This window comes from Crotalus tigris, unplaced genomic scaffold (genome assembly GCF_016545835.1).
Source record: "Crotalus tigris isolate CLP2741 ecotype Arizona unplaced genomic scaffold, ASM1654583v1 scf7180000024359.8030256, whole genome shotgun sequence".
Taxonomy (NCBI): domain Eukaryota; kingdom Metazoa; phylum Chordata; class Lepidosauria; order Squamata; family Viperidae; genus Crotalus; species Crotalus tigris.
In genome coordinates this window covers 3,619,815-3,635,911 of record NW_024100528.1, presented here as the reverse complement: position 1 = coordinate 3,635,911, position 16,097 = coordinate 3,619,815, and the positions used below count along the sequence as shown (strand labels likewise).

The 16,097-nt window shown below is 40.0% G+C and overlaps 1 protein-coding gene across 2 annotated transcripts in view; it reads left to right on the top strand.

Annotated features, from left to right (window-relative positions):
- LOC120300776 (limbic system associated membrane protein) overlaps positions 1–16,097 on the top strand; it is a 580,799-nt gene that overhangs the window by 530,256 nt on the left and 34,446 nt on the right. Inside the window, exon 7 of one of the 2 annotated variants that reach the window (XM_039327222.1) lies at positions 14,010–14,045. The exons of the other annotated variant lie outside the window; for it this stretch is intronic. Coding sequence (XP_039183156.1) covers positions 14,010–14,045 — 36 coding nt within the window. The remainder of the gene's footprint in view (positions 1–14,009; positions 14,046–16,097) is intronic. 2 annotated transcript variants of the gene reach the window in all.

Genomic DNA, 16,097 nt, shown 5'->3' with positions numbered 1-16,097 from the left:
TTCCTATGTCTTCTAAAAAAATAACTGAATTAACCAGGACCTATTCTCAGATATGTAGGGTTGAGTTAGCACTGTAAATCAATAAAAGCAAAACTCTATATATTGTTTAACAATTCCATTTTCATGTGGTCTTCCAAAAATAATATGAATTAGTAGAAATCTGTGGATCACCTACTTCCTTTTTCAATAAAATAGCTCACATTTTATAAAGTAAAGATTCTGGTAGTACTTTTTAAAAACAAATCTTGTTCTGAAAAACTTATGCCCTTTAATTAGATTTGCTCGTCTGAAAAGATTCTTCCATATTCCTTCTGATTTTTGGCTACCACAGCTAACATAGCTCTCCTCCTACAATGACATCTCATATGTCATTCTGCTTTGACAAAATGTCAGGATGGGGTCAAGCACTTACTTCATTAATAGCAGCTGCTATTAATGTAGAAGTTGCTCTTATCAAGCCAAGCAACACCATGCTTTGCTTCTGTAGTGAGAAGCAAAGCCTTTTTCCCCCATATCCCTGTTTCAGTGAGTTTTTTAAAATAAAATACTTTTTGAAAATCTGCCCAGTCCTGTTGATTGGGTTTATATATTGTGTTTTGTGGTTATATTTGCTCCATTTTACACTGAATAGTATCAAGAAGGCTTTCTAGCAGGCAGATTCTGCATCAACAGGCTCCTGAATATAAATAGTAGCAGTAACAGATTGGAAGAGGCATTTGGCCAGACTTCTACTGGTAACATACATACCAGCAAGAACAAACTGTTATAGTTTATTTTCTTGCCTGTTCTCTGTTTAGAAATTACTCTCACACTCTTCCACCCAATCTGTAAATTCATAATTATAAAAGGGGCTTGGCCTACTTTTTATTGAGAAAAAGAAATTGAAGAAGACATTCTCTGGTTTGGTTATAGAGCAGTATAGGTGTCTGAGAAAGTGCTATGAAGGCCAATCAATTTGTGTTAGTATCACTATTTGATAATAGTGAATCAAAGTTAGTATGAACACTCAGAACTATGAACAGCTTTGATCAGGGATGTCAAACTTGCAACATCATGTGATGTGACGTGACCTATCACGACTTTTTTTTCATTGCCGGCAATGGGGTGGGCGCAATTGCAGCATGACGCATCTATCCATGGGACAGCAGTTTGACATCCCTGGCTTAGACGGAAAGGTAGCAAGCATCAACGTTCCCCATGTTATCTAGAATTTTCCCCTGATATAATGCCTCAAATATGTTCTACATCTCTGCAGGTTCATATTGGCATATTATGAAGTATCTACAATATAGCAATGTAGAAATACCAGAATAGCTCATTGTCCTCATGTGAACTCTATTTACAGGTCAGGTAGCGGTAGTAGAATCAGAAAATAGCAAATCAAATTAGTTCCAGATTAACAAAGAAATAAGATTGGGCTACATATTCTTCCCTTATTTATTCACCCTAGAGGCTGAATGTATACTAAGGAAAGCCGGATTGGAAGATGAATGGTTTTAAAATTAAGATAAGAAATATCAGTGACCTAAGCTACATGGATGGAACTATTCTGAAAGTTGAAAATACAAATAATCTGCAGATTTACGGATGATTTCAGTGAAAAAAAAGTTTAAATTAAATATAAAGAAGACCAAACTAATGACAGTAGGTAGAGCACCCATCCTTTGAACTGACAATTAGGGTTTAATTTATTAATTAAGCAGATAGCTTTTACCTTTCAGAATTGATCAGCAGCAATGTAATAACAATTAAGGCCTTGGAAAATATATTCAGATGTTTTTCCTATGATGCTCTATGGAAGTGAGAATTGAACTCATGGAAGAAGCCGAATAGAAAGAGTATTAAGGCTTTTGAATTTGAATACTAGAAAAACAAACAAATGAATGATGGAACTAATCAGTTCAGGGTTCTCAAGGAAGGCCCAATTAATCACGGTCAAAATATTAGATTTGCATATACTTTGTGATGACTTAGCTTTCTGGAGAAGTCTATAACGCTTAGAAAGGTGGAAAGAAAATTTTTCCACAGTTTCTATAAAAAGTGGAATAGAAGAATATTCGGATTTTTTTTCCTAAGTAGTATTTCACATTTAAACAAATTTCTCAATTGTCCATAGAGAATAGAGAAAGTTAGTACTGATATGTCTGAAGACTCTATATTTGAAAGTTGTATAATCTGTACTTGGCTACAGATAGTCCTTGATTTAGAACCATTCATTTAGTGATCATTTGAAGCTTCATTGGCAATGAAAAGTGATTTATGATTGCTTTTCATAGTTATGATTGTTGATTATTCCCATGGTCACATGATCAAAATTTTGATGCTTGGCAAGTGGTTCATATCAGTAATGATTGCTGTGTCCTGAGATCATATGTTCATATTTTGTGACCTTCTGACAAGTAAAGTTAATTGGGAAGCCAGATTTGCTTAACAACCATGTTACTAACTTAGTAACTGCAGTGATTCACTTAACAGCTATGGCAAGAAAGGTCATAACATGGGGCAAAACTGTCTTGGTTAGTGTTAAGTCCTCTCAGTAATGGCGAATGATGAAGACACATCTTACAAGGAACAATTCTTTATTTCATTTCCAGCCAAAATTCCAACAACGAGCAAAGGCACACAGGCCTCCTTTTATACGCCCAGATCCCCAGACACAATGGCGGCAACGAACAGGCACTTTTCCCGCCTCACGCATGCGCGCAAAGCTGGCACCACTCAGTCTGGTCCCAGGCAGCTTCTGCAAAGCCTGGGACCATTGCAACATTCCAAGACTGCTTTTGCAGGCTCAGGACACAACACTCCTCCCCCCAGATGGATAATGCCCTTACACATCACTCCATGATAAGAATGTTATAAGTTCCATTAATCAAATGCATTTAATTTGGAATATCTGAGTTTGCTTTCAGGCAACTTCCCATCTACATTGTTTTGGTGAATAACTGTACCCAAAATCAAAAAATAAAACAAAATAACATTTTTTATGCAGGAATCTTAGGAGTGTTACCCCTTTGACTGGACAGCAACTTCACAAAATCTTTAAGATATTTGGGTGGGCACTTGGCCCTTTGAGTCCTCCTCAGACTGGCAGAGTCTATTTGCCCCCCCTGATCACCTACCCAGCTCAGTGGACCCAAGTGTTGCTGCCCAAATTCCCCAGGTGACCCTGGTGCTGATGCCTGGCCTACCTGCTCACCTACTAGGCTCGGCAGGCCAGGACTTTGCTGCCCCAAGTACCCGGTTGACCTGCCCACCTGCTGGCTGGCTGGACCCTCTAAGCCCAATCCAGCATCCCTTGGAGGGTTGGTATTCACCAGATCCACAATGGACCTTTCTTGGGAGTACTGTCCCTCGAACCCAAGGCCAGCAGATGGAGCTTCCGTGGTAGCTGCAGGGCCCCAGTACCCCGTGGACCCTAAGGCCGTGCCGGAAGTGCCAGCGTCAGGAGTTGCCTCTCTGTTTACCCCATTTCCAGAGGACTTCCTTCTGGGGGCAATTGCAGAATTTGGCCAGTCCCCTTGCTGTGTTGCCAGTTCTCTTGTAGGTTGTGAGTTGTGTGGATACCCCCAGTCAGTCTCCCTGTCTGGAGCACTGTCTGTTGTGTATGAATAATGTGGATACCCCCGGTGTAACTCCCTGGCTAGAGTAAGTGTGGGTGTGTGGGATGACTCCCAGTCCCATGAATTCCTGTTCTGAGCACTTGCGGAACCTTGTGATGGGGTACCCCTGGCCTCATCAGCAGCTGGTGAATGCTGGTGACACTGATCCTCAGAATGCATATTATTATCTTCCTCCCCCCCAGAGCAGAGCCAGGAGCGGAAGGGTGAGAGTCCAGCCGCCAATGTAGCTGGTCTATGTGCCGCAGAAGAACACGGCCGTCCACCAAGGTCACCTCATAGGACAAAGGTCCAGAGACCTTGCAGACCACAGCTGGTACTCAGAGATGACCAGGCCCGTAATTCCGAGTCCAGACTGGAGCACCCACTTGCAGACTCCTTGGTGCCCATGGTTGCAACACCTGAGATGCCACCCGGTCAGGGTGCAGTCTGTCTAACTTAGTGATGAGCTGGCGACCCCAGCGAAGTTCAGCAGGGCTTTTCCCTGTGGCTGTGCAAGGTGTGGTGCGATGTGCAAGAAGAAAGTCTGCTAACCTGTGATGCCAGTTATCGTAAGTCAGTTTCTTAAGGGCATCCTTGGTGGTGCACACCATACACTCAGCCATTCCGTTGGTGGATGGGTGGAAAGGAGACGAAGTTGTATGGCAGATCAGATTGGCCTGAAAAAAAGTCTGGAACTCAGAAGAGGTAAATTGAGGACCGTTATCTGAAACCAGAACATCTGGAAGGCCATGAGCTGCAAAAATTCCTCTCAACACCTGGATAGTCTTGGAAGTAGTAGTGGAGGACACAGGAACAACCTCTAGCCACTTGGAATGGCTATCAACAACAACCAGGAAGAATTGCCCCTGAAAGGGCCCAGCGTAATCTATATGTACCCTAGACCATGGGGTTTGAGTTTCCTCCCACCTGTGAACTGAGGCCTGAGGCATTTCAGGCCGGGACTGTTGGCACAATTGGCACCCATGCAACTGGGCCTCAATGGCTTTATCAAGGCCAGGCCACCGTGCAAGCGCTTTCATTCTGACTATCCCAGGGTGTCCCTCGTGCAGAGAGACTAAGATTCTGGACCTCAATGAGGCTGGGATTACTACCCTACTACCCCATAATAGGCATCTGTTAAAAGTGGACAACTCATGCCTTTTTTGCCAGAAATTTTGGAACTCAGTATCAGGCCATCCTGACAATACCCATGTCAGCATGCATGTAAGTGTGTGATCAGTGGCAGTTTCTGCAGCCACATCCCTAGCATTGAGGGGAGACTCAGGCAGCTCTTGAATGGACAGAATATTAATGGCTGGAGCAGGATCAGGCTCCAAGTTTGACAGGGTAATCTACTCAGGCCATCTGCATGATCTATTTCCTTTCCAGGTTTGTGAATTAACATGTAGTCATATGCTGACAGGAAGATCGACCAACGCAGCATATGAGGAGACAAAATATGTGAGGTTTGTTTGGTAGTGGTAAACAACCCCAACAAAGGCTTATGGTCAGTGTAGACCGTGAAGTGGCGGCCGTATATGAAATCATGAAACTTCTTAATGCCAGCCACAATAGCCAATGCCTCCGTGTCAATTTGAGCGTAATTACGCTCTGCAGAAGACAGGGCCCTGGAATAATAGGCCACAGGGATCTACGTCCCATCAGCCTTCAGGTGGCTAAGTACAGCTCCTACCCCATATGGAGATGCATCGCAGGCAATGCAAACAGGTAGCTGCTCATTGAAGTGAGCTAGCACAGCATTAGAAGTAAGTAAGGCTTTAACCTCATTGAAACTTTTTTCATGGACTTTGGTCCACTGCCTACAGGTTTGTTTGTCTAAGAGCCTGTGCAAGGGCTCAGCTATTGCCACTTTATGTGGAAGAAATGCATAGTAAAAGTTTAATAGGCCCAAAAAGGCTTGTAACTCACTCTTAGACTTAGGACTTGGGGCCTGCTGAATAGCTTTCAATTTAGCTTCAGAAGGGTGAATGCCTTGAGCATCTATCCTGAATCCAAAAAGTTGGTAGAATTTACTTCAATCTTACACTTGTCCTTCTTTAGCTTAAGCCTGCTCTTCTAAAATGAAGCAAAACAGCCCTTAATCTCTCTGCCAAGTTTTGAGATGATTCCCCAGCAATGAGGACATCATCAAAATATGGGCAGACTCCAGGAATACCCCGCAGTGTGTTCTCCATGACACTTTGGAATATGCCAGGGGCTACATTCACCCTAAATTGCAATCTCTTTACTTTAACTCCTCTATGGGTTACAATTGTCTGAGCCTCAGCAGCTGCCTCATCAACAGGCAACTGTTGATAGGCCTGTGCCAGGTCAAGCTTCGCAAAAATGCGCCCCCCCTTGAGGGAAGCCAAGATGTGACTTACTACAGGTACTGGATAAGCGTGCTGCTGCAGTGTCTTGTTTAGTGTGCACTTGTAATCTGCACATATACGTATGTCCCCATTAGCCTTTAGAGGCATTACTACGGGGGTTTCCCATGGACTAGAATCTACAGGTTCTAAGATGCCCTGCTGGAGCAATTTTTTCCAGTTCAGTATCAATCTTGCCCTTGAGGGCAAAAGGTACCCCTCCTAGGCTTAACCCTGATGGGCATTATAGTTGGGTCTAGTCGTAATGAAACTGGAGGCCCCTTGTAGGATCCAAGCTCAGAGCTAAACACATCTGCAAATTCCTTGCAGACTTCCACCAGGCTCCATGTTTGCAAATTGTGCAGCCCTGTAACCTGGATTCCCAGACCCTCGAACTAATCAAGTCCTATAAGACTCGTGCGTTCATCCCCAACAACCAACACTTCTAAGGGACCTTCAAAATCCTTGTACTGTACTTTAAGGGTGGCCTCCCCCTTAACACACACCTTAGAATTCTGAAAGTCTATGAGTATTACATTGGATGGCCTGAGTTTAACTCGAAGGCCACTACTGTTGCAAATTTCCCTAAATCTGTTGAGGGAAATAATGGAGAGAGTGGACCCAGTGTCCAACTCCATGGATAAAGGAACTCCTTGCAACCTTACTTTAAGGGACAGTTTCTTCTTTAGGGGTTATGTGTGCCTGTCCTTAAAATACTCCTGCATGTTGCACAGAAACCCACCCTATTTTGGCTGGGGACCCTGGTACCTTTTGGATGCAATTCTTCATGCGGTTATGCCTTCTGACGACCCAAACAGACGGATGCGATGTGGCCTTGCCTGCTACATGCTCTGCAAATGGTAGAACGGAACCTGCACTCAGCTCGTTTGTGGCGCCCTCTGTACCCAAAGCATTGAAGAGCTGTTGGGGCCTTTTCTGTGCGTTCTTTCTGTCTCCTTCCGGCTGCCTGGTGAAACTTATCCACCTCTTCTTCAGGATCTTCTTCCAAATCTTCTCGCACATTCTCCTGGTGGACAGTGACTGCCTCTGGAGAACTTCTGGTGGGCCGCAGATTCTTTACCGCCCCGCCTGCTGTTTCCTCTGCTGTAACCTCTCACAGAGCATCTTGGAAAGAGACATCTTCTTTAGTGAAGATCTTCTGCTGTAAGTCTCTGTTCCTTAACCCGCATACAAAACGATCATGCAGCCTTTCTTCCAAGTCTTTAAACTTGCACGCTCTGGCTGCTCCCCTCAAGGCCGCAATAAAGTCCTTAGCAGATTCACCTGCCCTCTGGTCCCTTTGTTCAAACATGTGCCTCCAAGCAATGACAGACAACATAGGCTGGAAATGTTCTTTCAGAAGTTTCTTTAAGTCAGTATATGTTACTGACTCCAGGGAAGCAGGGGCCACCAGATTTTCTGCAATCTCAAAGGCTTCCTGTCCACAGACACACAACAGGGTTGCAGCCTTCAAGCCATCTTCTCTGATCTGGTTTACCCTGAAGTAATTCTCCACCATTGCAACATAGGATTCCCATCTCTCTGGGTGTGAGACATCAAACTCAGATAAATGGCCGATCTTTGCCATCCTAAATCTGCACTTCACCACTCGCTTCTCTTAGGGAAGGGGTCTTTCAGCTAAACACCCTCCAGCGACGCTGTACTGGCAGGCTGGGATGCTGACTTTAACGCCGTCTTCCCTCTTCAGGACTTCTATGGGTGAGTCTTTACAGCTTCCTCCTGTTTAGCTTGTAAAGCATCCCACCCTTGTCACCAGTGTTAAGTCCTCTCAGTAATGGCGAATGATGAAGACACATCTTACAAGGAACAATTCTTTATTTCATTTCCAGCCAAAACTCCAACAACGAGCAAAGGCACGCAGGCGTCCTTTTATACGCCCAGATCCCCAGACACAATGGCGGCAATGAACAGGCGCTTTTCCCGCCTCGCACATGCGCACAAAGCCGGCACCACTCAGTCTGGTCCCAGGCAGCTTCTGCAAAGCCTGGGACCATTGAAACGTCCCAAGCCTCCTTTTGCAGGCTCAGGACAGTTAGCATTGAAATTTTGGACTCAATCTTGGTCGCAAGTCAAGGACTACCTGTATTATGCTTCAAAAAAAGCAAGAAATAGGTAGGTTTAAATTGTTTTGGAATTAAATAAAAATGTTCTGATTTTCATCTGCAAAGAAGAAATAAGGAAAAGCCCATTTGAAAACTCCCATCAAAAGCACATCCAGGGACAAGCTGGAAAAATAAATTGAGTCCTTCTCTTTTTAATAGTTTTCTTTTCTGAAATTAACACATCAAAAGGATTATCTCTAATTAGAGCCCTGAAGAGGACAATTTCTTTAGAGAGCTTCTGTCTCCTTGGGAGACATTGATCATAAAGAAGTGATATTATATCATACCTATTGTCTGATAGCTTCTAAAAACTGATTTATCAATTTTGCATTTATTTGCTGTCATGAAAGTCTAAAAGTGCACATGAATAGCAGAACATTCTTATTTAATTCTAAAATAATTTAAAATCATCATACTTATGCAGACAATAGCAGAAGTAAATCCTAGTAAGAATAAAGTATATTTCAGGTTTCTGCTTTCATTTAAATTCTGAGTCTCAAAACCATCTGAAGAACAAATAAAATCCAGATTGGGATAAGTCTTAGAACCTCTATATGTTTTCAATGTAATGTCTGCAAGAAGACTATTTTATTGTGAGAGAAGAAGCAGGATATGTGGATATATTCCTGTCCCTCTCTATACACTCATCATTCAACAATATCTTAATACACATATAGGCCCAATGCCTTAGTATGACTTTCTAAAATTTGCTGTAAGGTAGAGAAAATGTAGTTATTTCTTCAATGAAAATAAATTAAATTAAAAAAAAGAGATCCCAAGAAACTGGCTGTCTGAATTGTGCAAATTGAGCAGACTTACAACTATCTCAGCATTTTGAAAAAATGAAAATGTGGTGTTTCTATGCATATACACATGTGCTAAAAGGAGCACAATTTATCACCCTCCAGCTTTGTAGAAACATCAGAATAAATCCTGGTGCTTACTTTGTAGCCAGAAGGAAAATAATGCATTACGCAAAGCAGCTGTTATCAATTGGGGAGCCATTTACTAACTTTAACTATGCAGGAGGCTGAATTGTTGTTTCAGAAGATATGAAGGAGTGGTATCCTTAAGTTGCTGTACAATTCCAGACTATTTTAAAAATGAGATGTGTTGCTATGTTTATGTTGTTATATGTTCCAAGGCATCATTTCAAAACTAAATCTGACGTTTCTAGTATTAAGTCAGAAAGAGGAAATACTAATATATGTACCCATCACACACAATACATACCTGTCAACATTATTCCCTTTCCTAGAAAGTAACATTTTGCAAAGTTCAGAAGAAGCGTTAGAGATTTTAGGCAACTTGGAAATAGAAAAATAATTCTAGTTTACACTAACTCTGTTCAATGTCCTTCTCCATATCTTTAGGTCTATTGTGAGAAATCTGCTCATTTAAAATAGTAACCAACTGAAGATAGATAAAGTAAAGTAACCTAAAAATCATCCATTCTTCCGTCACATCTATTTATCACTTCATATATTGCCTTTTTGCTTTTAGCAAAAGATTGTCAACTCATATTTTGAGGAACTCATCAATTTCATCCATCCATTATTTTCTTGGTCTTCTTCTTCCTCTTAACCCACTCATTCTTCTTTCTTAAATTTGTTTTTTGAATTTTTGCTCAATGTATGACCAAACCATTTCAACATGTTTATTTTTTTAGATCTTTTGTATTATGCACTCAGTTTTCCAGTATTTTCAGATTTCTTCATCCAAAGATTTCTAATAGCTAAAAATCGTTAATAAACAATTTCTAAATATGATTATAAAATGAAGCATGCAAACATAGTGTCCTTTTAAGGCAGACATGTCAAACTCAAGGTCCACAGGCCAGATGTGGCTCATGATGTGTTTAGATCTGGCCCACGAGCAGACTAGTAGGAGGAGGTGATTGAGTATGTAGCAGGGGAGATGAGCTGAGGGCTGGGGGAGAGTCAGCTGGAACTGCAGTGTTGCTGGGGCTCTGCTGAGGCCCCAGGATTGACATGCATGGCTCCAGCTGATCATAGCTCCAACAGCCTCGGGGGTGTCGGGCAGCTGCATGCAGTCTTTAGGGAAAGGGTCATCTGAAGCTGCAGGGCTGCCAGGGCTTGGCCAGGATCCCAGAATCAGTGCATGTAGCTCCAGCTAATGAGCGCTGCATGAAAAGGCCAACTGGCAGTGAGTGAGTGCATGTGGGAGGAAAGGATATAAAAGGAGGGGTTTCGGCAGGAAGGAGGAGGAGTGAGGGGGGAGAGAAGGAGATAGGGAGGAGAGGAGAAATGTTGGTGGGGCAAGCCTGAGGAAGAGAAAGGGTAGGATAGGAGAGGCTTCTGTGGGGCAAGCCTGAGGGAGAGAGTGTGAGGGAGACAAGCAGAGGAATCCACAAAGGAGCAGAGGCTGTGGAAGAAAAGCCCAGCAGGCAGTGCAAGAGAGAGAGGAAACAGAGAAAGAAGGGCTGACCAGCCACCTGAATACCATCTCAACACATGATCTGTCTGCTGGGAAAACACTGTCCACCACCCCTGCTGACCCTTTGAGGGCAACCATAATGCTGATGCGGCTCTCAGTAAAATTGAGTTTGATGCCTGTTTTAAGGCATCAACTATGGTTTGAGCAAGATGGCTATTTTGTCCTCTTCAATGTCAGCTCTTCCTGGTAAATCAGACAGGAAACACAATTAGATGGATGAATTCTATTTTATTGTAAAGCTAAATTAAGTCTGAAGGGTAGGTCCTTCCTAGGTTTCTTTCTCTAACTATTAAGCCACTGGGGACACCTCCCTCTCTTGTCTGTTTCCTAGATAGCATTTCTATCATTCATCCCCTATTGTCATCCACGTATTCCATTACAACCAGTGTTCAAAACTAACTGGAGACTGCTGCCTTACATTCTCTTTGTGAGGGGCAAGTTTCTGGAGTACTTGCAGGTGATCTTCCATCTTTCTTTGTCTGGAGAGTTTCAATGAGCCAGTTTATTCATCAGCTCTTTGTTCTTCACCATAGTCATTGTCTCTATTTTTCATCTTCAGTCTTCCATTCTTTCCTCTCAAAATAAGCATCCTTTCATTCCTAAGCCTGTCACTCGACCATACTGCACACATTTCTAAGCTGTTTTCAGTTTATTTTTTCTAGACATGTTCAACCAACACTTTCATATAATAAGTTAGGTAAAAAGAATGCTGTTAAAACAGACATTCTAATTTCTTTTAATAACTAAAAACAATCTATAACTTTCTGAATTTCCATGCCATGCTTGCCTCAAGCATTTTACTCAGAGGTATAGTGTCACACAGAGTAACAAAATAAGTTAGAATCATTAGGGCAGTGCTAAAATGGAATAGGAAAGGTGTCCCACAGCAGGCAGCAGAAAAGAAATGTAGTTTTTCACAAAGCAAGGCAGTAATGAGGCCAGAATGCTTTAGAATAACCACTTGTGAAGAAGTGACTTGCCAACTGTGTGAGAAAAAAGCAAATAGACTTATGTTATTTAAACACACTAAATAACAAGAAAATCTTATCACTGCAGCTGACTGTTTTCCCTTAACAATAAACCCCCATGGCTCCATAAACACTAACGTTCAGTCTAGCTGTGTATTTTCCAGGCAAAAAGGCAGTATCTTCTTTCACCTGCTGAGTGGTAAAACACTCGCATCAAGGCAGTTAGTGCAGGGAAATCTGTCATTATTCCCAGGTATGTACTTGACCTTCTGTTTCCTGATTTGTTTATGGACTTTCCAGCAAGCCTGGTTGCAATAATACAGAGTGCTCTACCTAGGAAGTTTTGAATCACCATTGGGTGTTGAGCAAGTTTATAAGTAAATAATAACTGGTTGGCCTCTTTAAAATCCTGTGGGAAGTTCTGACATATCTTTACAAGCAATTCTCCTTCTTTCCTGGAGTTTACAAATTCTAGCTACAGCTATATCCTACATATTTCATACAAGTACACAGTATGACTGGTAAGATATAGAGGAGAATGTAATGAGTTTCAAAACTTTCTGTTAAAATGAGTTAAACTTATATCTTTCCAAATGTCTGTTTACTCTTACCACTGCCCCACCCTACTCTTTGTCTTAACCAACACTTACCTCATAGTGGAACATAAAAACAATCTTAATGGATCAGACCAGTTTAGTTTTAGTACAGTGTTATATTTTCTACAGGGGCAAAGTATGCATATTGAAAATCCCTGTGAGACAGCATATGGATTATGGCTCTCTTCCTAACTGTTCCCAGTGATTGACAATTTAAGGTTCTGATTCTCATCCTGGAAAATGCATCTAATCACTAGGACAAGTATTGTAGCTCTTGATAGTTTTCTGCGGTCAGCAGAATGCTTAAGGAAAGCATCTCTAGAAGGCTCTTTGTTATAGATACCCCTTCATAGCACTCAGAACTGTATCATAACAATAGCCCAAGTGTCAGGAATTGGATAATCATAGGTATCCAGGCCACTGGCATTATACTGTACACTCATGTATCTTGGAGAATTGTGTTTCACAAGCTTTATGACATTGGTAATACTACATTTGACTTCATCAGGAAAGGAGGCTGATGGCATTGTACAAAAGGCGCCATAAATATCTGGGGGAGCTTTGTGCCACTAAACTTACATTTGTGAAAAGGAAGCATGTCAAAGTACATGGCAACCTTCTGTTTGATGCCTCCATATATATATAAAGGAAAAATCCCAGAATTAGCAAACAACTTATTTAAAATATTCTAGTCCAATATATGTGGAGAGCAACATACTGGAAAAAGCTAACTAAAACAGGGAGATTAGTGTTAAAGTCAAATTGTATTGTCCAGTAATATTATGTTGAGTAAAGCAACATTGCCTATAGTCAGCATAATGTTCATGGGCACATATAATTAATCTCTTTTGGAATATATGCTACCTTGTCATTTCTCTGAATTCTAGATGAGATTTTGCTCTTTCCGAATATTAGTTTCCTACTTTTTTTAAGTAGAAACCCCGAATTCTATGTGATTCATAATTATGAAGAAAATCAAGCTGAGTTAATTGTGCATGAATATGCTGTCTTCCCAAGAGTCATTCATGTAACTAACTCTCCAGTGGTGCTTTTATAAAATTATTTCTTCATGCAAAAAGAAACAAAGGCTCCTCTCAGACAGATGTTTCTTAACTTCATGAAAAAAAAATATTATGCAATAGTTTCATCCTTTCGTCCTTCATAGAAAATGCATATTAAGAAGAAAGATGAAGAAATGTTGATAAAACATGGGAGAATGGATGTCTAAGTCATGCATAACATTCTTGAGACAGAATAATTGGTCAATAAAGGCCTCATCTAGGAACTCTCAAAATGGTAACTTGGTCAAATGGGCCGAAGCTAGTTAGATAGTACTGTAACATTGTACTGTACTGTACTGTACTGTAACATTAATGAATATAACAATGAATGATTAATCAAAATATTGTTGATTATATCTGAAAGAATTGATTACCTGAAAGACTTCTGATAGAGAGACAAAAATATAATGACAAAAACAGATATATCATGAAAATCAATTTTCACAATGGAAAATGTTCTCATAATTTCTTTAACCCTGGCATATGCACTGGAGTAATGTATAAAGGATTTCTTTAGTAATTACCTTTCAGCAATGTCACAATATACATTAGCAGTATCAATTCCACTACAGTTACAAAATTAGGATGTTTATAAAATGACTTAATTAATGAGCTCATTGTCTCTTAACTCTCTTTGCTTACTATACATTGTATTGTGTTTTGTGTCATCTTCAAATGAGCCTCATTCCAGTGTTTGGTGTCACACATTTAGATCTTTGGAGTAGAAGAAGTGTTCTTTTGAATCAAAGTAATTTCAGTCTGGAAGCTCTTAACTGCTGCTTGTTCCATTTGGAAAGTGCATATTGCTTATTGTTTGTTGTTTTCTCATCTCTTAGAGAAAATATTACCCACATTCCCCAATCTTTTTCCAGGTCAGTATATGTTTTATTGCCACATAGCTTTTGAGCTGGGTCATTCTCCATCAATTGAACAAGTAGTATATAAGATAAGGTAGTTAAAATTTCAGAATACAACAATTCATCCTGACTACATGTCCAGTTGTTTCTCTCCTTATTTATTCACTCTGAAGCTAATAAACTAAATCAGTTCTCAAGCTATGAATAATTTAAATGTAAATCATTTTAAACAATTCAACTTATTCAAGATTCTTCATTAACTTTTCTCTACAAGCCAATTAGTACAGTACACAGCTCTCTATTGTATGGCGGCTGATAGAAAAGTATCAACTCCGAACACTATGGATGATACATAGGATTGAGACTATTAACTTTTTATCATTAACCTATGTTAAATTTTATCATTAAGGAAAGCAACGATGCCACATAGAAGATTGCTAAACTAATCCTCTACCTAATATGTAAAGGTAGTTTTTGACCGGGAGATGGGCAGTTAAGAATGGTAAATAATAAATAAATGTATTTGCTACCTAAAACCCTTTGTTTGCCCATTTTGTTTCATGATAACTTGCTTTCCACCACCACCACCAAAAAAAAAAAAAGAAGAAGAAGAAAAATAGGGAGGGAACAAAAGGATTTTAGCAAACTAGTTCTTAACCGTACAGTAGTCTTTTTTTAATTGAATATTGGGCTTCTGATAATGATAGCCAAGGCCAACAGACATTATTTTTTCACAGTTCTAAATAATTTTCTGCTATTCTGGGTCCTAGTGAGGCTTGGATACCATGAAAGAAATGGATGTTAGATTTACAGTAATCAAACAGTCTTATACAGATTTTACAAGTGACTTTGGCATATTCCCCAGAAATAAGCTATATTGAATACCATATCATTTTAAATAAATACAGTATGCATGGTATTGTACCAGCAATATTTTGCACTTTTGTTTTATTTTCAGATTAAGCTTTTATTGTACATGTTCACTCAGGATCAGACAATGGGCCTGTTTTCTCAGCATTTGTTTCACAATTGCTCCACTGACATCAAGAGGAGCTCTTTCAAATGGCTAGAATGTGGATAAAGCTATTGGCTAAAACTGGGTAAGAAAAAAAAAGTAACACAAAAAATGCCATTAAAAGGTACACAGAGGCAAAGTAAGAGGCAATTAAATTAAACCTACTCTAGTTATATACAAACAACATTAAGAAAAGAAATAATATAAGCTATTGGGAAACCGCCCTTGGAAAAATGAAATAATAAATAAATTAAATGTGATTATCGTATGAAGCAAAAAGGTATAAGTACTCAGAAGCAGTTTTAAAAACTGAAAACTGTTTTGGATTTATGTTTAGCTTCTCTGCATTATTTACACTTTGATTTATGGATGAAAAAAAAGTTTATACTATATCTATTTTTCTGTGTAAACCAAATGGGTTTCAGATTACGGTATAAAAATATAACTAATAATGAAGTGAAAGTATTCAAGATTATCAAACAGACAATAAAACAGTGGATCTAAATAAGATCCTATTGAACTTAACCTTTTACATTACCTTGTTGAAATAATGTTCTCAGAACACAGTAAAATTAAGAGAAGAGTAATTTAAATTGGAACAGCATTTTTAAATTTAAGTACCACCAGTGAGGAAAGCCCTGTCAATTATATATTAATCAGATTGGTTTCCTATATTAATGGGGCAGAGAAGATAAATCCCTAAACCATGCCTTAAAATTCAGAGCATTAATACAAATCATCAATTTTGGTGATTTTAAAAAATAGAGAACACTAACATTTTAATAGTGGCATTTCAAGAAACTGAATTGTACTTAACTTCTCTTTAAATAGAACTTGAGTATAACTAATTACATTACAATCATAAACATAGTAATAAAAATAAAATATATTGGTACATATAGAACAGTGATGGCAAATCTTTTAGAGACTGAGTGCCCAAACTGCAACCCAAAACCCACTTATGCATCGTCAAGTGCCAGGTGGGTGTGGCCCATTGGCTGGGTGTGCCCCATTGGGTGGGCGTGGCTGCGGTGGTAACAGCAGACTGGATA